This window comes from Umbelopsis ramanniana (assembly GCF_025399195.1).
Source record: "Umbelopsis ramanniana AG unplaced genomic scaffold K450scaffold_31, whole genome shotgun sequence".
Classification (NCBI taxonomy): Eukaryota; Fungi; Mucoromycota; class Umbelopsidomycetes; order Umbelopsidales; family Umbelopsidaceae; genus Umbelopsis; species Umbelopsis ramanniana.
This window is the reverse complement of record NW_026252117.1, coordinates 256,760-270,647: the sequence shown is the minus strand read 5'-3', so window position 1 is coordinate 270,647 and position 13,888 is coordinate 256,760. Positions and strand designations below refer to the sequence as shown.

General features: G+C 42.9%; 7 protein-coding genes across 7 annotated transcripts; 2 read left to right on the top strand and 5 right to left on the bottom strand.

Annotated features, from left to right (window-relative positions):
- K450DRAFT_243513 (uncharacterized protein) lies at positions 1-3,780 on the top strand. The gene is made up of 7 exons (XM_051589434.1): positions 1-1,550; positions 1,618-1,698; positions 1,785-1,900; positions 1,964-2,322; positions 2,386-2,835; positions 2,908-3,345; positions 3,425-3,780. Exons 1-7 carry the CDS (start codon positions 100-102, stop codon positions 3,683-3,685), a joined length of 3,156 nt encoding a protein of 1,051 aa, XP_051444256.1. The 5' UTR covers positions 1-99; the 3' UTR covers positions 3,686-3,780.
- Positions 3,781-3,917: 137 nt separating this feature from the next.
- Positions 3,918-4,417, bottom strand: K450DRAFT_272262 (uncharacterized protein; the record flags this gene model as incomplete). Its single annotated transcript, XM_051593045.1, has 3 exons — positions 3,918-4,060; positions 4,126-4,261; positions 4,355-4,417. The coding sequence occupies 3 exons, from the start codon at positions 4,415-4,417 to the stop codon at positions 3,918-3,920; spliced, it is 342 nt and encodes a 113-aa protein (XP_051444255.1).
- Positions 4,418-4,784: 367 nt separating this feature from the next.
- Positions 4,785-6,237, bottom strand: K450DRAFT_243507 (uncharacterized protein). The gene is made up of 5 exons (XM_051589433.1): positions 6,069-6,237; positions 5,870-6,002; positions 5,591-5,798; positions 5,412-5,521; positions 4,785-5,341 (listed from the first exon to the last, which is right to left on the bottom strand). The coding sequence occupies exons 1-5, from the start codon at positions 6,180-6,182 to the stop codon at positions 4,962-4,964; spliced, it is 945 nt and encodes a 314-aa protein (XP_051444254.1). The 5' UTR covers positions 6,183-6,237; the 3' UTR covers positions 4,785-4,961.
- Positions 6,238-8,406: 2,169 nt separating this feature from the next.
- Positions 8,407-10,412, bottom strand: K450DRAFT_243501 (uncharacterized protein). The gene is made up of 9 exons (XM_051589432.1): positions 10,249-10,412; positions 10,000-10,184; positions 9,525-9,688; positions 9,319-9,447; positions 8,965-9,248; positions 8,782-8,866; positions 8,685-8,712; positions 8,597-8,601; positions 8,407-8,510 (listed from the first exon to the last, which is right to left on the bottom strand). The coding sequence occupies exons 1-9, from the start codon at positions 10,364-10,366 to the stop codon at positions 8,444-8,446; spliced, it is 1,065 nt and encodes a 354-aa protein (XP_051444253.1). The 5' UTR covers positions 10,367-10,412; the 3' UTR covers positions 8,407-8,443.
- A 382-nt stretch (positions 10,413-10,794) lies between these two features.
- Positions 10,795-11,415, bottom strand: K450DRAFT_243499 (uncharacterized protein). Its single transcript, XM_051589431.1, has one exon. It carries the CDS (start codon positions 11,080-11,082, stop codon positions 10,852-10,854), a length of 231 nt encoding a protein of 76 aa, XP_051444252.1. The 5' UTR covers positions 11,083-11,415; the 3' UTR covers positions 10,795-10,851.
- A 1-nt stretch (position 11,416) lies between these two features.
- On the top strand, positions 11,417-12,037 carry K450DRAFT_243498 (uncharacterized protein). Its single transcript, XM_051589430.1, has one exon. It carries the CDS (start codon positions 11,764-11,766, stop codon positions 12,007-12,009), a length of 246 nt encoding a protein of 81 aa, XP_051444251.1. The 5' UTR covers positions 11,417-11,763; the 3' UTR covers positions 12,010-12,037.
- Positions 12,038-12,120: 83 nt separating this feature from the next.
- Positions 12,121-13,732, bottom strand: K450DRAFT_243493 (uncharacterized protein). Its single transcript, XM_051589429.1, has 4 exons — positions 13,062-13,732; positions 12,829-12,980; positions 12,325-12,701; positions 12,121-12,251 (listed from the first exon to the last, which is right to left on the bottom strand). Exons 1-4 carry the CDS (start codon positions 13,265-13,267, stop codon positions 12,204-12,206), a joined length of 783 nt encoding a protein of 260 aa, XP_051444250.1. The 5' UTR covers positions 13,268-13,732; the 3' UTR covers positions 12,121-12,203.
- Between the last annotated feature and the right edge of the window lie 156 nt (positions 13,733-13,888).

Here is a 13,888-nt window from a genome sequence, read left to right as displayed (position 1 = left end):
AAAAAAAAATTCGGACAATCATATGGGTGGTCACCGAGCTCTGTAACACTGACATATCAAATATTATCTCTTTTTGGTTGTAAACTTCAAAAGAGTACTATGCGCAAAGGATGGGAATGGATACGTAGGAAACCAGTTGAGCAACCACATCATATCAGCCCGCCTATCGTATTATCACCACATTCCACTTCCAAGAGTGAGACAACACATACCTACGCGAACTCTCATTTGGTTTCTCGGCCACCACCTCAAATGACAACCTCAACATCTGCCCCATACTTTGATGTTGATAAGCAGCTTTTGCATTCATTCGCTCAAGGTAATACACAGAACAAGGTAGCTCCGCTTGGAGTGACCATGAACAGTCGCCCAATCATGCACAAGTCCGTAAGCGAACAGTTCCATCCTCCAGTACGAACTTCGAGTCTCAGACGAAAGGCGCAGCCAACTGAAAAGTCGGTGGAGTTCGACAAAAGAAAGTCAGATGGTACAATGTCAATTTACAACACATTTGGCTCCGAAGATATTCAAGCTGTTGTGGATGAACCACTAGTATTGAAGGTCGATAATTCATCAGATGGCGGTGTCAATCGCATGTTAAACGAGACGAAAGGTGGCGTTCGTGAAACCCATGTATTGAGCAAAGCAGCTTTGGAGGACTTGCACCATGATCACACTGTACCTACCACTACAGAAACAGCTATTCATACTAATGGTCAGCAATTCGTCGCCCCTTCACAGTTTCAATGTGAACTTTTACCGTTGGTGCCTAATACCGGTATGGATCTTAGTAACGACGCAAGAAGATCCACCCAGTCCAATGCCACAGCCACTTCTACCGAGTATGAATCTGCGAGCATGTATTCTGCACTGGATGATGTGTCGAGTGACTCGGATCTTGATAGCGATGATTTCGTTGACGCACTTGAACCCGAGGAAGCGGAGCGAGCTAAAGCAGAAGCAAAATTATCAAAACGCCTTAGTGGACACAATTTCGGTAGTGCCGGAGGTCTGGTATTGAATATCATGGACGAACCGGTGAAGAGGAACAGCTTTGACCTCAAGGCCCCACCCCCCGATAGTCTAGTCAAAGCCATGCTTGAATGGAAGAGGTCTAGCTTGGAGGGAAACAAGAGGGTCAGCTTGCAAAGTTTACAAGGGTTAAGATCCTCGCTCATTCGCGATATGCAAACCGACACAAACAGTGACAAAACTGAGACAGGAAAAATTAATGAAAGAAAGAAACCTACGCCATTAGTCTCTGTACCCGACATTCACCTGTCACCTTCTAGTGCTGTCTCCACTCCCAAGGAGGTTCGATTTTTCGTTGACAGTTTTTCCAAAAGTTTCGATGACTTAATGGCGGGTAACGAGTCCTTAGAAATCACCGACCTTAAGGACCCGCGACAATTGTCCGCCCCACAATTCGAGATCACCCCAGTATCGGCAGATGAAGACGAAGATGACGCTGCTCGAGCCGCTGAGGCTCTATGGGACGAGGACGAGTCATTTGTAGAGAAAGAGGCTATGACAGAATGGCTCGGACAAAGGTTAGTGAATGAGTATAAATATGGCAAAATGCCGGTATCTGACATGAAGTTATCTCCGTCCATTTAGCAAAAGTCTGAATGCTAGAGCGCTACACTTGTACATGAAGAAATTCGATTTCTCACATATGCGACTGGATACGGCATTCAGGTAAGCATGAAAACATGTGGATTGTGTGGAAACAAGCAAAATATTACATTTGGCTTACTGGGACTAATGGGCTTTATTTGCACCAGAAAATTATGCAGCAAGCTGTATCTTAAAGCAGAAGCACAGGTCATTGATAGAGTGCTTGAGGTGTTTGCAAGACGTTATTGGGCCTGTAATCCAGATAGCCTTTTCGGTACCTCAGGTATGTTCATGGCGAGAAATTGCAGTAAAAGTCGACTACCAAATTTAACATATATCTTTGCAGATGTTGTCTATGCCGTGGTATATTCTCTATTGCTTTTGAACACAGATTTGCACGTCGCGCAGGGTAGCCATACTAGAATGACTCGGTCAGCTTTTGTCAAAAACACTATGATGACCGTTCGTGATACTCGTACACCAGTGGAACAGAATAACCGAGCCATCCAGCTGAGCAAGGTATGGGAAGACCAAATGGAGAGCTTACTGCGAGATATGTATGCTTCCGTGAAGGGCAATCAAATTCTTCAGCCACTGCAGCCGGGTGCAAGGAAGAATGGATATCTGAAACGTCGTATGGGCTCGATAAGACGCTCTGTGCGAAGCAGCATGCTATTTACATTTAGCGCTGAGATGAAGGAACAGGTAGAGTGTGCTGCAACATTGAGCGATATCACTTGTAGCTCAAAATTAACAACTTCTTTATAGCTCGGAGATGAGACTTCGGAAACACCTACAGTAGCAGTAAATGCTGCGGAGCCAGTTGCTCGTATCTCGGACAGTGCCAGTTCAGCAACCGTGACACTGGCCGGTATATCAAAGGACAGTGAAATTGAAGATGTCCCTGCCGAAAATACCCAGAAAGATACCACTGATGATTCACGCTACAACAAGCAGGGATTTGCCATCCGAAAACATTTGTTGGAAAGTGCTGATATCAAAGCTAGACAGCGCAATTGGTCTGAAATCTTCTTGAACACAGAGGATGGCCAACTTTGCGTTTACGCAGTGGCCGGAGTAGCATTGAGCGACAACGCCAATCGAAAAAGTGTGTTCCGGCTTAGCAGTCTGAATGGCAGTACGCCATATTTGCAATCATCGTTGGCTCCACCTACAAACGAGTCCACCATGACTGATCTCATTGGCAGCAACTGGAAGGTAAAATGCAAATACGAGATTATGGATGAAAATAGCTTTAGCCACTGACGTTGACCCCTTTATTACATTCAGGCATCAACACATCTACTTGATCAAATACTGCTTTCTCATTCTTTAGCCAACGCCTTACCTGCTCCTGGGTACAACCGACAAAGACCATTTGTATTTGCTTTGCAGCTTCCCAATGGAGGTGTTAATTTGTTTCAAGTCAGTTCAGCCGAAGAAGTGAATGACTGGGTTGATATCTGCAACTATTGGGCTGCTCGTCAAAGCAGAGCGGCGGCTGCTGGAGGCGTCATCAACATGGAATATGGCTGGAGCGATAGGCTCCTGGAAGGGAGTGTGTCGGCTGATACTGTCAACGTATACGAATGGACCCCACCTGCACCATCTATGGGCACCAGTCACTTGGATGAGATCAGCCAATTGAATGAGCTCCGAAAGCATCTCGACGAACTAAACGATCAATTAGAAACACATTGCATGCTAGACAAAAAAATTGAAGCGAAGGCAAGTTGTTTATCTGCATGGACATGAAATTTTTGGGAAACATGCTATCCTTGCTAACACTGGTAAAACATCGCATTAGTTTGCAAACAGGAGACAAAATCAATTGAAGGCTCTCAATAACTGGCACAACAAATTAAACTATCTTCGACGAGAGATTATAAAGTACGACAGTTACTGCAATATACTGACAGATGCCATGGCAAGACAAGATAGACGGCACCGAGATATTTTTTCGTCTACCATGCAGTCCTCTCCTCTCAGCATCGAGGAAAGTAATATTGACTTAATCTCAGAACTTCAAAACGAGCTTTCACTAGTAGGCGATGGAAAATGGTTCTGATCTCGGGCAGTGGGATCTCCATCTGAGCCGCATAGTTATACCACGCATAGTATACTAAAAGAAAATGTATAATATCCAACCTCCATTCAATAATCATTAATATTTTCACTTTGCTTTTCAACCATTTACTCGTCGGTCTGTTTCAAGTCGAGAAAAGGGAATGGGCGAACGGGGGTCGTAACATAGAAAAGCATTGTAACTTTTTGATTTATTACTTCGTTTTGAAAAGGAATTAAGCAGAGGCGGCAACAGTCTGCTTCTTGGCCTGGGTACCCTCACGGAAACCGTTCTTGAAGCGACGGGAGACGTCCTTCAAGTGGCGCATGCGGCCGGTACCGGTGGTCTTTCTACGTTGAGACTTGACGGACCAGTTGACTATATATGCCATAATGTAAGTAAGACGCATATGGTGAGAACAAAAATGGTAAGGGTATACTAACAGGAACGGATCTTGGCGGCGGGATAACCGCAGGAAGCGCAGGTCTTCTTCTGGTTATGGAAAGCACGGTTTCCGCAACGTCTGCAGAGAGTGTGGGACTTGGTGTGACGCTTACCGAAGGAAGTGGTACCCTTGGTCTGAAAGAAAGTAAAAAAGAATATTAGCGATTATTGCATGCAAAAGGATTGGAATGTAGCTTCTTTTGAGAAACGTTGATATATGAATATGACAGTCGACCAAAGTCTCTTTTTCTGGGAAGGTAGGTGCAAAATTATCGTCTCGGCGTATTGCATGTTTGGAAGACACACAGCATTGGAAAAGATATGTGAATTATGTTTGTGTGTGTGTTGAATGGTTGCGGTATATTTCGAAATGTCGGTCTACAAGATGTGGGATGGCCGATTCCACTAAATGTCATTCTTGATGCAAAGGTTGGCAGAGTCGATGATATCTATCTATCCATCCATCATCCATAGAATGGATGGCAATCAATATCATGTCAACAAAGTTAGATGGCTCACCATATTTCAATAACTTGAAGGAAAAAAAGAGGAGGTATTATCAGTGTGGCCGTAATCCACTTGGTTATTGGAACTTTGGTCGGGAATTGAAATAACGACACCAGCGCTCAAAATTGCACAGAGCAGTTACCAACAAAATGTTTTCTCTTTTTTTTTTTTTTCAACAGCCATAGTTATTTTTTTTTTTTATATATAGTGTAATATACGACATGCGAAAGGGGGATGAGGCACTATCAAAGCCTACTTCTAATGCACTTTTTTTTGGAAATGAGAAAGGAGAGGGAAGAGCGAGAAAAGATAACAAAAATGTCTATTTTCACATATCATCGTCACTGGCAGCAGCAACAGCATCGCCTTCATCCTCATCACCACTAACAAGTTCGTTTTCCTTTTCAGCCTTGGCCATAAGAGCAGCAAAGTCGCGATCGTCATTTTCAGAAACAAGTTGAGCATCCTTCTCGACCTTAAATCGTGACCACTTGAACTCTTCCAAAGTCTCCTTCATGACTTGGATAGCCTTCTCCATGACTTCAAATCCAAGCTGCTTGTCCAAAGCATCAGCAGTAACGACATAGAGAGGTGCTGCAAGATATGTGACTTTAATGGGGACTTCCTCAGTTGAAACAGCTTCACCAGCAGTGAGAGCAGCCTTGATGGCATTGACACCATCGATACCGGTACATCGCAAATCGAGTTCTATTAGAAAAAGCGGATATGTTAAAGCGCGCTGATTTGGATCATATGTGGTAAACAGCAGTATACTTACGTGCACGGATTTTAACAGGCTGTGGAGTCATACGGCGCTTAATGTTACCAACAAGCTCGTCTCGAACTTGAGCAGTCATTTGGATACCTTCGAAGACTTCTTCAGGTTGACTGGTGGATAATATGCAGGAGTTAATTGTCAGTGGTTCGCGTTCAGTTGTAAAGTGATGAGACACTTACATAATAGCCATCTTGAAGGCATCAAATGCGTGACCATATTTTTTGTACAAGGGCCATCCAATAGTTTCATACAACTCCTTGAGGGCAATATCATGCTTCTCTGCGACATGACGCAAAATCGAGTGAACAGCTTTGCTTTTGTTGTACTTTTCTTCGCACTTGGATATTTCTTCGGGAGAAACACGACGCTTGGACAGATCAATGTAACCTGGTTTTCATGAAATAACGCTGGTTGGTTATTTTGAAAAACGGATGAACAAAAAGCTTAACGAGCCTTACCCTTCTCTTCGTCGACTCTGAGGACAACGACAACTTCATTTCGGTTGACACGAATAAGTTTTTGTACGGAACGAATACGTCTTCTGGACAATTCTGACAAAAGAATCATTCCTTCTCTGTCATTGTATTCAAGCTAAAAACGCAAGATCAATTTCGAGTTTCCGATTAGGTGTTTGATTCGTTGGATTGATTATCTTACAAGTTTGACGTAAGCACCCATATCGGCGATCTGTCTGACGTTCACCATGACGAGATCATCAACCTCTGGGAACTCCTTCTCGTACATTCGACAGTTGAATTTATCGGTAGACATAATGAATTTACTGCTGTGGATGGAAGTCTAAAAAAGCTGAGGTTTTTTTTTCTTTTAAGACTCTGAGTCACTGGCTGTTTTGAACAAGCCGCAGTTGGGTTGTCGGCATTTCAAATTAGTTGGCCCTGGTGAAAAAAAAAAAAAAAAAAATTCTAACAGTTTGTAGCAAGCGCGGTGCACAGCATGAAAGCTGAGTGATAAAGTTAAGCTGTATGCCAAACACCACTGTAACTGTGTCTAGATGTCGTCTGCAATGCGTATAAATAACATAACGTTGAACGAAGCATATTGAATAAAATGGAAAGGCTGTTTGAATGGGGTGGTGGGCAGGTCCACATTTCTTAAAGTAGGGGAGGCTACGTTTGAAAAACAAGTCAATGCAGCTGATCCAAACACAGAAGCTGCTTCTCTTTCTACTGCATGGCCAATGAGTAAACTTCAACGAAAACCGGCAGGGTTGCGTTTGGCTCCTATCAATCTCAAGGCTTCAACTTCAGCTACTACGTCGGCAAGCTCTTCAAGTCAAGCCACGTTAAGCTTAAAGCCGTCTCATTCCTTTGAATCCACTAGCTCGTGGAGAGAAGACATTGCACGCATCACACTTAGTAATGCTTCCGCCAGCTCTCCCAATGGCTCGGACAACACTTCTGCGCAAGCCTCTTTTATAAGACAATACGGTGAAGTCAAACCTGAAGAGTTTGATAACATAAAGAAGCTTGGCGAAGGCGCCTCAGGAACCGTCATGAAAGTTCTTCACAAGCCTTCCAATTTGATCATGGCTAAGAAGGTGTGTGTATGCTGAAAATCACTGAGAAAGTGTGTCAATCATACCTGACGCGTTTTTTGTTTGAATAGTCGATTACAACAGATCCGGACCCGGATGTCCAAAGGCAAATACTGAGAGAACTATCCTTTCTCAAAACCTGCAATTCACCTCAAATCGTGTCATTCTATGGCGCTTTCCTAGATGACGGCGACACAACCATAGCCATCTGTATGGAATATTGTGAAGCTGGCAGTTTAGAGGATATCTACAAACGTGCTAAAGAACTGGGCGGCGTTATTGGCGAACCTGTGTTGGCCAAAATTGCAGAATCGGTAAGTAGGTCGGTTATATCGATGGATTTACCATGTCATACTGACACGAATGCACATTTTTGTTTACTTTTGATTAGGTTTGCCTAGGGCTAGTCTATCTTCATTCCAAGCAGGTGATTCATAGAGACATCAAGCCATCGAATATCGTCATTAACAAAGCCGGAAACATCAAACTGTGTGACTTGGGCGTTTCAGGAGAGCTTATCAATTCATTAGCGCAGACTTTTACTGGTACTAAGTACTACATGGCGGTAAGTTCGCAAAGCTCTCCTTACATGTGCGGGTCAATGCCATATTGCGTACTCATAGTATGATTTTCGTTTTAGCCTGAGCGTATCAAAGGTGCACAGTACTCTGTTCAGTCCGATATTTGGTCTCTTGGGCTCACTATTATCGAAATTGCACAAAATGCTCCAGCTTTGCCACCGCCTGGCCAACCACACCTATCGATTTTTGAACTGCTGGACTACATTGTAAGGCAGCCTGTGCCTACTATTGGGAAAGATCGCTCGACAGAATGCAGGGACTTTGTGGCGACTTGGTAAGTTTCCAGATACCGATTGGCATGTTACGAGGAGACTGGGCGATGTGCAAATGAGTCGAAAGGCTGACAATGTCTACCTTTATTCCGAACAGCTTGATCAAAGATCCCAATGACCGTCCTGGCCCTAAGAAGATGCTGGAACACCCTTTCCTTAAACAGTGGTATGGTGTTGAAGTAGACATCGCTACGTGGATAAAAGAAGTTTGGGGTTGGCAGTAAGAATGTTATACCTGTGACGACAATTTTGCCGTAACCATATACCTCCTCATCATGCCAGTGTTCTCTTTCCATCATCCACACATACACAAACGCTAGCATGCGAGCTATACAGTTTACCCTGATGAAATAGCCACCACATTTAATACACTTCACTACTTGAACTTTTATGCTTACATGAACAAACATTATCCTTTCATACCACACACAATATCTCAAGTATATGCACTTATTCAAAACTACCATATAACCCAATGATTTTTGAATTAATTCACCACCAGAATTTTTGTATTGCTTTTTTCCTAAGCTCAAAATGCCATTAAAAAATCTTTCATCTCTAAAGTTACATGTTTTGTAGTGAGGCAGGTATTAATTGCCCTTTGAACCAGTCCGTCGGTGGGTATTAGGTGAGCCCAGAGTCCACCAAGGAGTTTTTCAAAATTGTCTCTGCGAGGGCTTGAAATACTTTTCTTTTGTTGAGAGAAGTAGAGCGAGATAATTAGTTTTAAATTTCGCAGTGACGCTGAAGGTACAAAAAAGTATGAGTTTTACTTACTTGAGCTAGATATTCGACAGCATATACAAGAAAAGGTGATCAGTTCAATATTTCATTTTGCGTTGAAAATGAGTGCTCAGTAACTTACACTGGAGGTATCTGTCGCTTGAGTCAAGCTATAACCACAAATTAAAATGTGAGGTCTTGTGCATTTAGTAACCATGCAACCTATCAAGCGTACTTACTGGGGATATATGGTAAGTTTCATTCTGTTCGCTTGATTAAACCGCCACAGTATATATCTAGCGCCTTTTGTCACATCACTTCCGCCTATAAAGCATGATTAGAAAGTGAAAGTTGGGCTGTTTTCCCTTTGTAGCATTCCTTTACTCTTTTCACAGCCAGCCCCTGTTTTTTCTTATCTGTACCTGTATAATCTGGAAAATACCGGTCTAGTGGCACTTTTGATATTTTTGTTTTAAAGATGTCAACCTTGTTGAGAAACAAGATGATGGACGAGCGAACGAACCAACGACTGTTGATGACGGATTCAAAAAGAATTAGACTTTCCAGCATTCTATTCTGTTTGCTTTCCTCCAGAAGAACCTGATCGTATTCACTCAATGCCACGCAAAAAATAATGGAAGTCACTGCCTCAAAGCAATGAATCCATTTTTTCCGTTCTGACCGCTGTCCACCAACATCAAACATACTAAAATAAAAGAGAGAGTGGGAATTCACTTGAATGAACTGGGAGGAAAACGCCGCTGCCGTGCACTTACTGGATGCTGAGCTGGCCCATGGTGAATCGTGTTTCCAAAATACCAGTAGACTTTAACCGAGCTCTAAGTACATCAGCTACAGTTGGTACATAGTTTGCTTCAGAAAGTCGGCGCACTTCTGATAAAAAACTAGGAGAAAACTAATGTGGTTAACAAGAAAGGTGAGAAACAATCAAACCAAAAAAGCTCGAAGCCGTCATACGTACTAAGGTGCCGAATCCATAATGTAGAATTCACTTCCACCACGATCCAAAACGCTTTTTATAATGGGATCGTGCCATACACTTTCAATGCTGACGATGATTTCCGGGCTGAAAATATGCTTAGGGTCGGTAGGGGTTGCATAATCCTGAATTACCTGTGCGTGACTCTAAAAATGCAACAGACGAGAACGACAAAAAGTTAATGGATAAATATAAAGTTGTTTAAAGGGTACATGGTGGGGTCTTTCTGGTTGAAAAATGCTTATGAGGACCCCTTGCCCTGTCTATGCCCTTTGAAAGCTGTTCTCCGCCGATGATATTGCCCATTTTAACTTTAGCTGATATGCAGATGTCTTCATTAAGCAATCGGACGCTCGTTTTTTTCATGCTGGACATTCTTGGTACCGCCTTCTGTGGTTTGACCATGTGCTAAGGTTGACCCCATCATGGTGAAATGAAACTATTTTTAACCACCTACTTGGTTATGAGGAACTTCGAACTGAGCTTCTACTGTGGTCATGGCATTAAGGAGATCTTTGGCGGACTCGATTAAATTTTTATAGACGCATAGGCGCCAAGAGAGTAGTTCGTCGGTTGAATAGCCATCCTGATGGATAATTTTCATTTGTTTGACAATAGTTGATTTTCCAGATTCTCCGCTGCCTTTGGATGTTGGGAAAATTAGATTCATCGTATACAATACGGGATTTTTTTCCGCATTTTATACCTAATAATAACAGTTTGCATTCTTGTTGTAGTCGCTTATTGTCCTCTTCCAGCTGCTTGTCTATTTCGTGGCTACGTTGCCGGCTCTCTCTTTCCTCAGCCGATAAGCATACTCCCATACTGGTTGAGGGAACTTAGACGGGGAGAAAAGGAAAGAAAAAAAAGTGATGGAGAGGAAAAGAAAAATGGCGGTTCTGATTTTTACACCTTTTTTTTTTTTTTTGGGGTCCGTAGGAAAAGAAGGAGGCATTGTGGACGACTGCAGACAACAGGAGTGTGCATGCTGCTTTCTGAATCCGTTTCTTCCACCTATACAGATATTTGTAATGAGTTCTTTGAAAATGCACGCAGTGACCAATGTTATGTACGTGTACAAAATGGCAAGTACAGTTGACAGCTGAGAACTTGTCATTGATGGTAAACATGTCAACGTTCCAAACAATTGGAAACTGACATTTACGGAAGACAGCAAGCCATGAGCAAGCATTGAGGCGCCTTCCGCATATTAAAATTGCATTTAGCTTAGATCAAGAGGGACAGCATCACGGCGGTTTCGTAAATCTTTGTTGACTGAAATGCGCAATCTACTACAATTTTTTCTCTTCTAAAGAAAGCAAAAGTACGAAGTTCTTGAATTTTTTTTTTTTTTTGGGGTGTGAGGGGATTGAGCTTTTAAATGGTTGAATAAATCATGTAAAAACGCTTTTAAGTGCGTACGTGAAATAAAAATAAAAGAGGTTGTGGTTCGCGGAAAGGAAAAGAACAAAAGAATAACAACAAAACCGCAACAGAAATGAAAATGAATAGCTTGTAGTTGAGGAAGAGTTATGTACATACGTATTGCTGCTGTTAACGAGGAGAGAGAAACAGAAGTAAAAGCCCAGAGATTCCATTCATTGTTTTGAGGAAAAAAAAAAACCAGAAGAGAAAGGCGGATGTTGCGGTCTAGAGCATAACATCGCGAGTGGCCCTTTTTTTCGAAGAGGAGCAGCTTGCTTTGTGGGTCTGTCTGGCTGGGCGATAAGAGCTGTGAAGAATTATTTCCTATATATAGCGCTAATAACTGGGGCGACAATGGGATTACAGACGACGGCGTTTATGGGCATCTTCAGGTTGTCGATGGTCCTCAACGGTGCGAGCTGCAATGGACATTAACGCTGGGTTATCATTTTAGATCACCGATATTCACTAAATTCAAGCCATTCGAGCCATGTTGACTTACCTGGAGCGTCGTCCCTATTGGTGACATTAAGCAGGTTCGATTCACGGCCTAGCCCCATCTGAGTATTTTGCTTCATGGGGAATGGAGAACTGGCTCCTCTCGATGGTAGCGATGGTCGAAAAGAGGATCTTGTAATGGGTGATAATTGTGCAGATTTGTCATTGCTTGACTGAGACCAGTGTTCGCTAGAATCTGTAGAGGCAGAATCCCTTGCGTACGTGTACGGATCTGGCCGCGTGTTGACGGATTCGTCTTTGGTAAACGGCCGACTTAAAGGTAGCCGCGGAGACGGTAATGATCCTTGGCGACGCTGTGTATAGCCTGCTGGTGGGGGTAACACCGAGCGAAGTTCTCGTATACTTGATCCTGTTTCTCCTGTTGAACTATAGGCTGAATCGTTCCATGGACTGTGCTGAGTATTGTGAGTATATTGAGATTGCGAAGTTTGATAATTTGGCCGTCGCGGTGGTGGTGCCTGTTCGTAAAAAGTGCTTCTACTATTTGACGAGTCGGATGAACCTAAACATGCATGAAAAGTAAAAGATGGGATGAGTTATCGTAAAAAGTGAACATCATATCAGGGATTTAAAACGGGAATTACATACCATTCATAGGCTGACTACGTTGTGAGGTTGGTGAACTTTCCTCGTCTGGAGGTAGCGAGATAACAAAAAAAAAAAAAGCAAGGTGGCGTGGTTAGAGCGCCATGTTAGAAAGCGTTGTGTCTTTAATGACTACTTACTGTTGTACAATTTGACGCGCGCTGCAATATCCGTCAGCATCTGATTCAAAAGGGCGTTTTCGATTAGTAGTGGTTGGTTATAAGCAATCCATTAAATTGGAAAACAAACTTACATGATTCTGTCGAGCTAGATCCTTCTTTAAGACCGTGGTATCGGCAAGAAGTTTCTCATAGGAATGCGCCAATTTTCTTATTTGACTTTCCATAGCGTATATGTGCTTTTGAAGCGCGTCTTGCTGATCATCTTGTAACTCTGTGGGAAGGTTTTCGGCAGCATTCGCTAGTCGACTAGAAGCTGCATTGGTGGCGATAGAACTATTTCCAGAATTCTTTGGGTATCTATCGGCGCGGATCGCACTTTTCCGTTTTATATTTTGTAATTCCTGTATGCCACCCCGTCGAAAGCTTGGATGCCGAAACTCCCAAGCTTGACTTTCGTTGGTAATGTTGGAATGATGTATCATATCATTGACTTTATGAAATCCATACACTATGAGAAGGGATAGCAAGGGTGAGGCGGGTTGAAAAGCGAGGGGGGAGGGTTCCAAAAAAAAAAATTCACCATGATGTGAATGTACCATTTGGCGATGATTAAGGAGGAGAAGTGATATACGTACTGTTGAGCTGACGAACGAAACTTTGCCAGTTGTTATGCTTAAAATATTGTGGTAAGACCACCTTTGAGAATTGTGTGGGGTTAGAGACGCTGAAAAGGTCTCCAGACTGCGACCATGAGATGAGGTCCTGCATTTCATGGTCTTCTAACATCCTACGAAATTAAAATAAAAACAAGCCAGTTCAGCAATGGAGGAGAAGAGAGAATTGGTGGTGGTCAGCAACAGACGCTTACCTGTATAACTTGTTCACAAATGCAGCTTGAGTCTTATGCACTGGTAATGGCATAGGGTCAGCGGTTGTGGATGAGGGCGCAAGAGATACAGAACTCCGGTCATGCGAAATCATGGAACTTGAGAGAGCATCTTCCGATTTCGTAGAGGAAGTGGAAGAAACTGAATCTCGATCTGATCCCTGATTATTACGTTTACCAGCTCGCATGCAAGGATAGAATTTCAGCTCAGCAGCGTTGTCTGGACCAAATTGCTGTTTAGGGGCGTGGGTGAATGGATCGTCTCTAAAAGTGTTGATAGATAGGGTTTGCGAGGAAGTAAGGTAACGCAGAAAGATGGGTGGCTAATAGGATAGGGCCTGAGTATGTATAGGGCGAGAAGAATGAACTCCAAGTAAGAAAGAGTTAGAGAGATGTTGTAAAGAAAAAGAGAATATGGAAGAAAAAGATTCCAATGGGGACGGGCTGGCTGGAAAAAAAAAAAAGTTGAAATGTTTGGGTAATGAGCAAAGCAAGCCAGCTGCCAAGAGATGTAAAAAAAGATGCTAAATGAATTGAGCGAAGTCGTCTTCAAGTCACGGGACGATTCCACGCCAATGAGGAATTTGGCAAATGGACAATTTATAGATTGCTTAGTTGGTTCAAGCTCAAAGACTAGAAGGTCTAAAAAAAAGGTCCATACGAGAAAAGAAAGCTGATCGACGAATCAAAGCACGCGCTGGACTTTCACGTCACATATACCCGACCCAGTGAGATGGAAGATAGCGCCTAATTTGTGTATTGCGGAGAAAGGATCTTTCTGGATCTATGAGCTTTTTGAGAACAAAGCG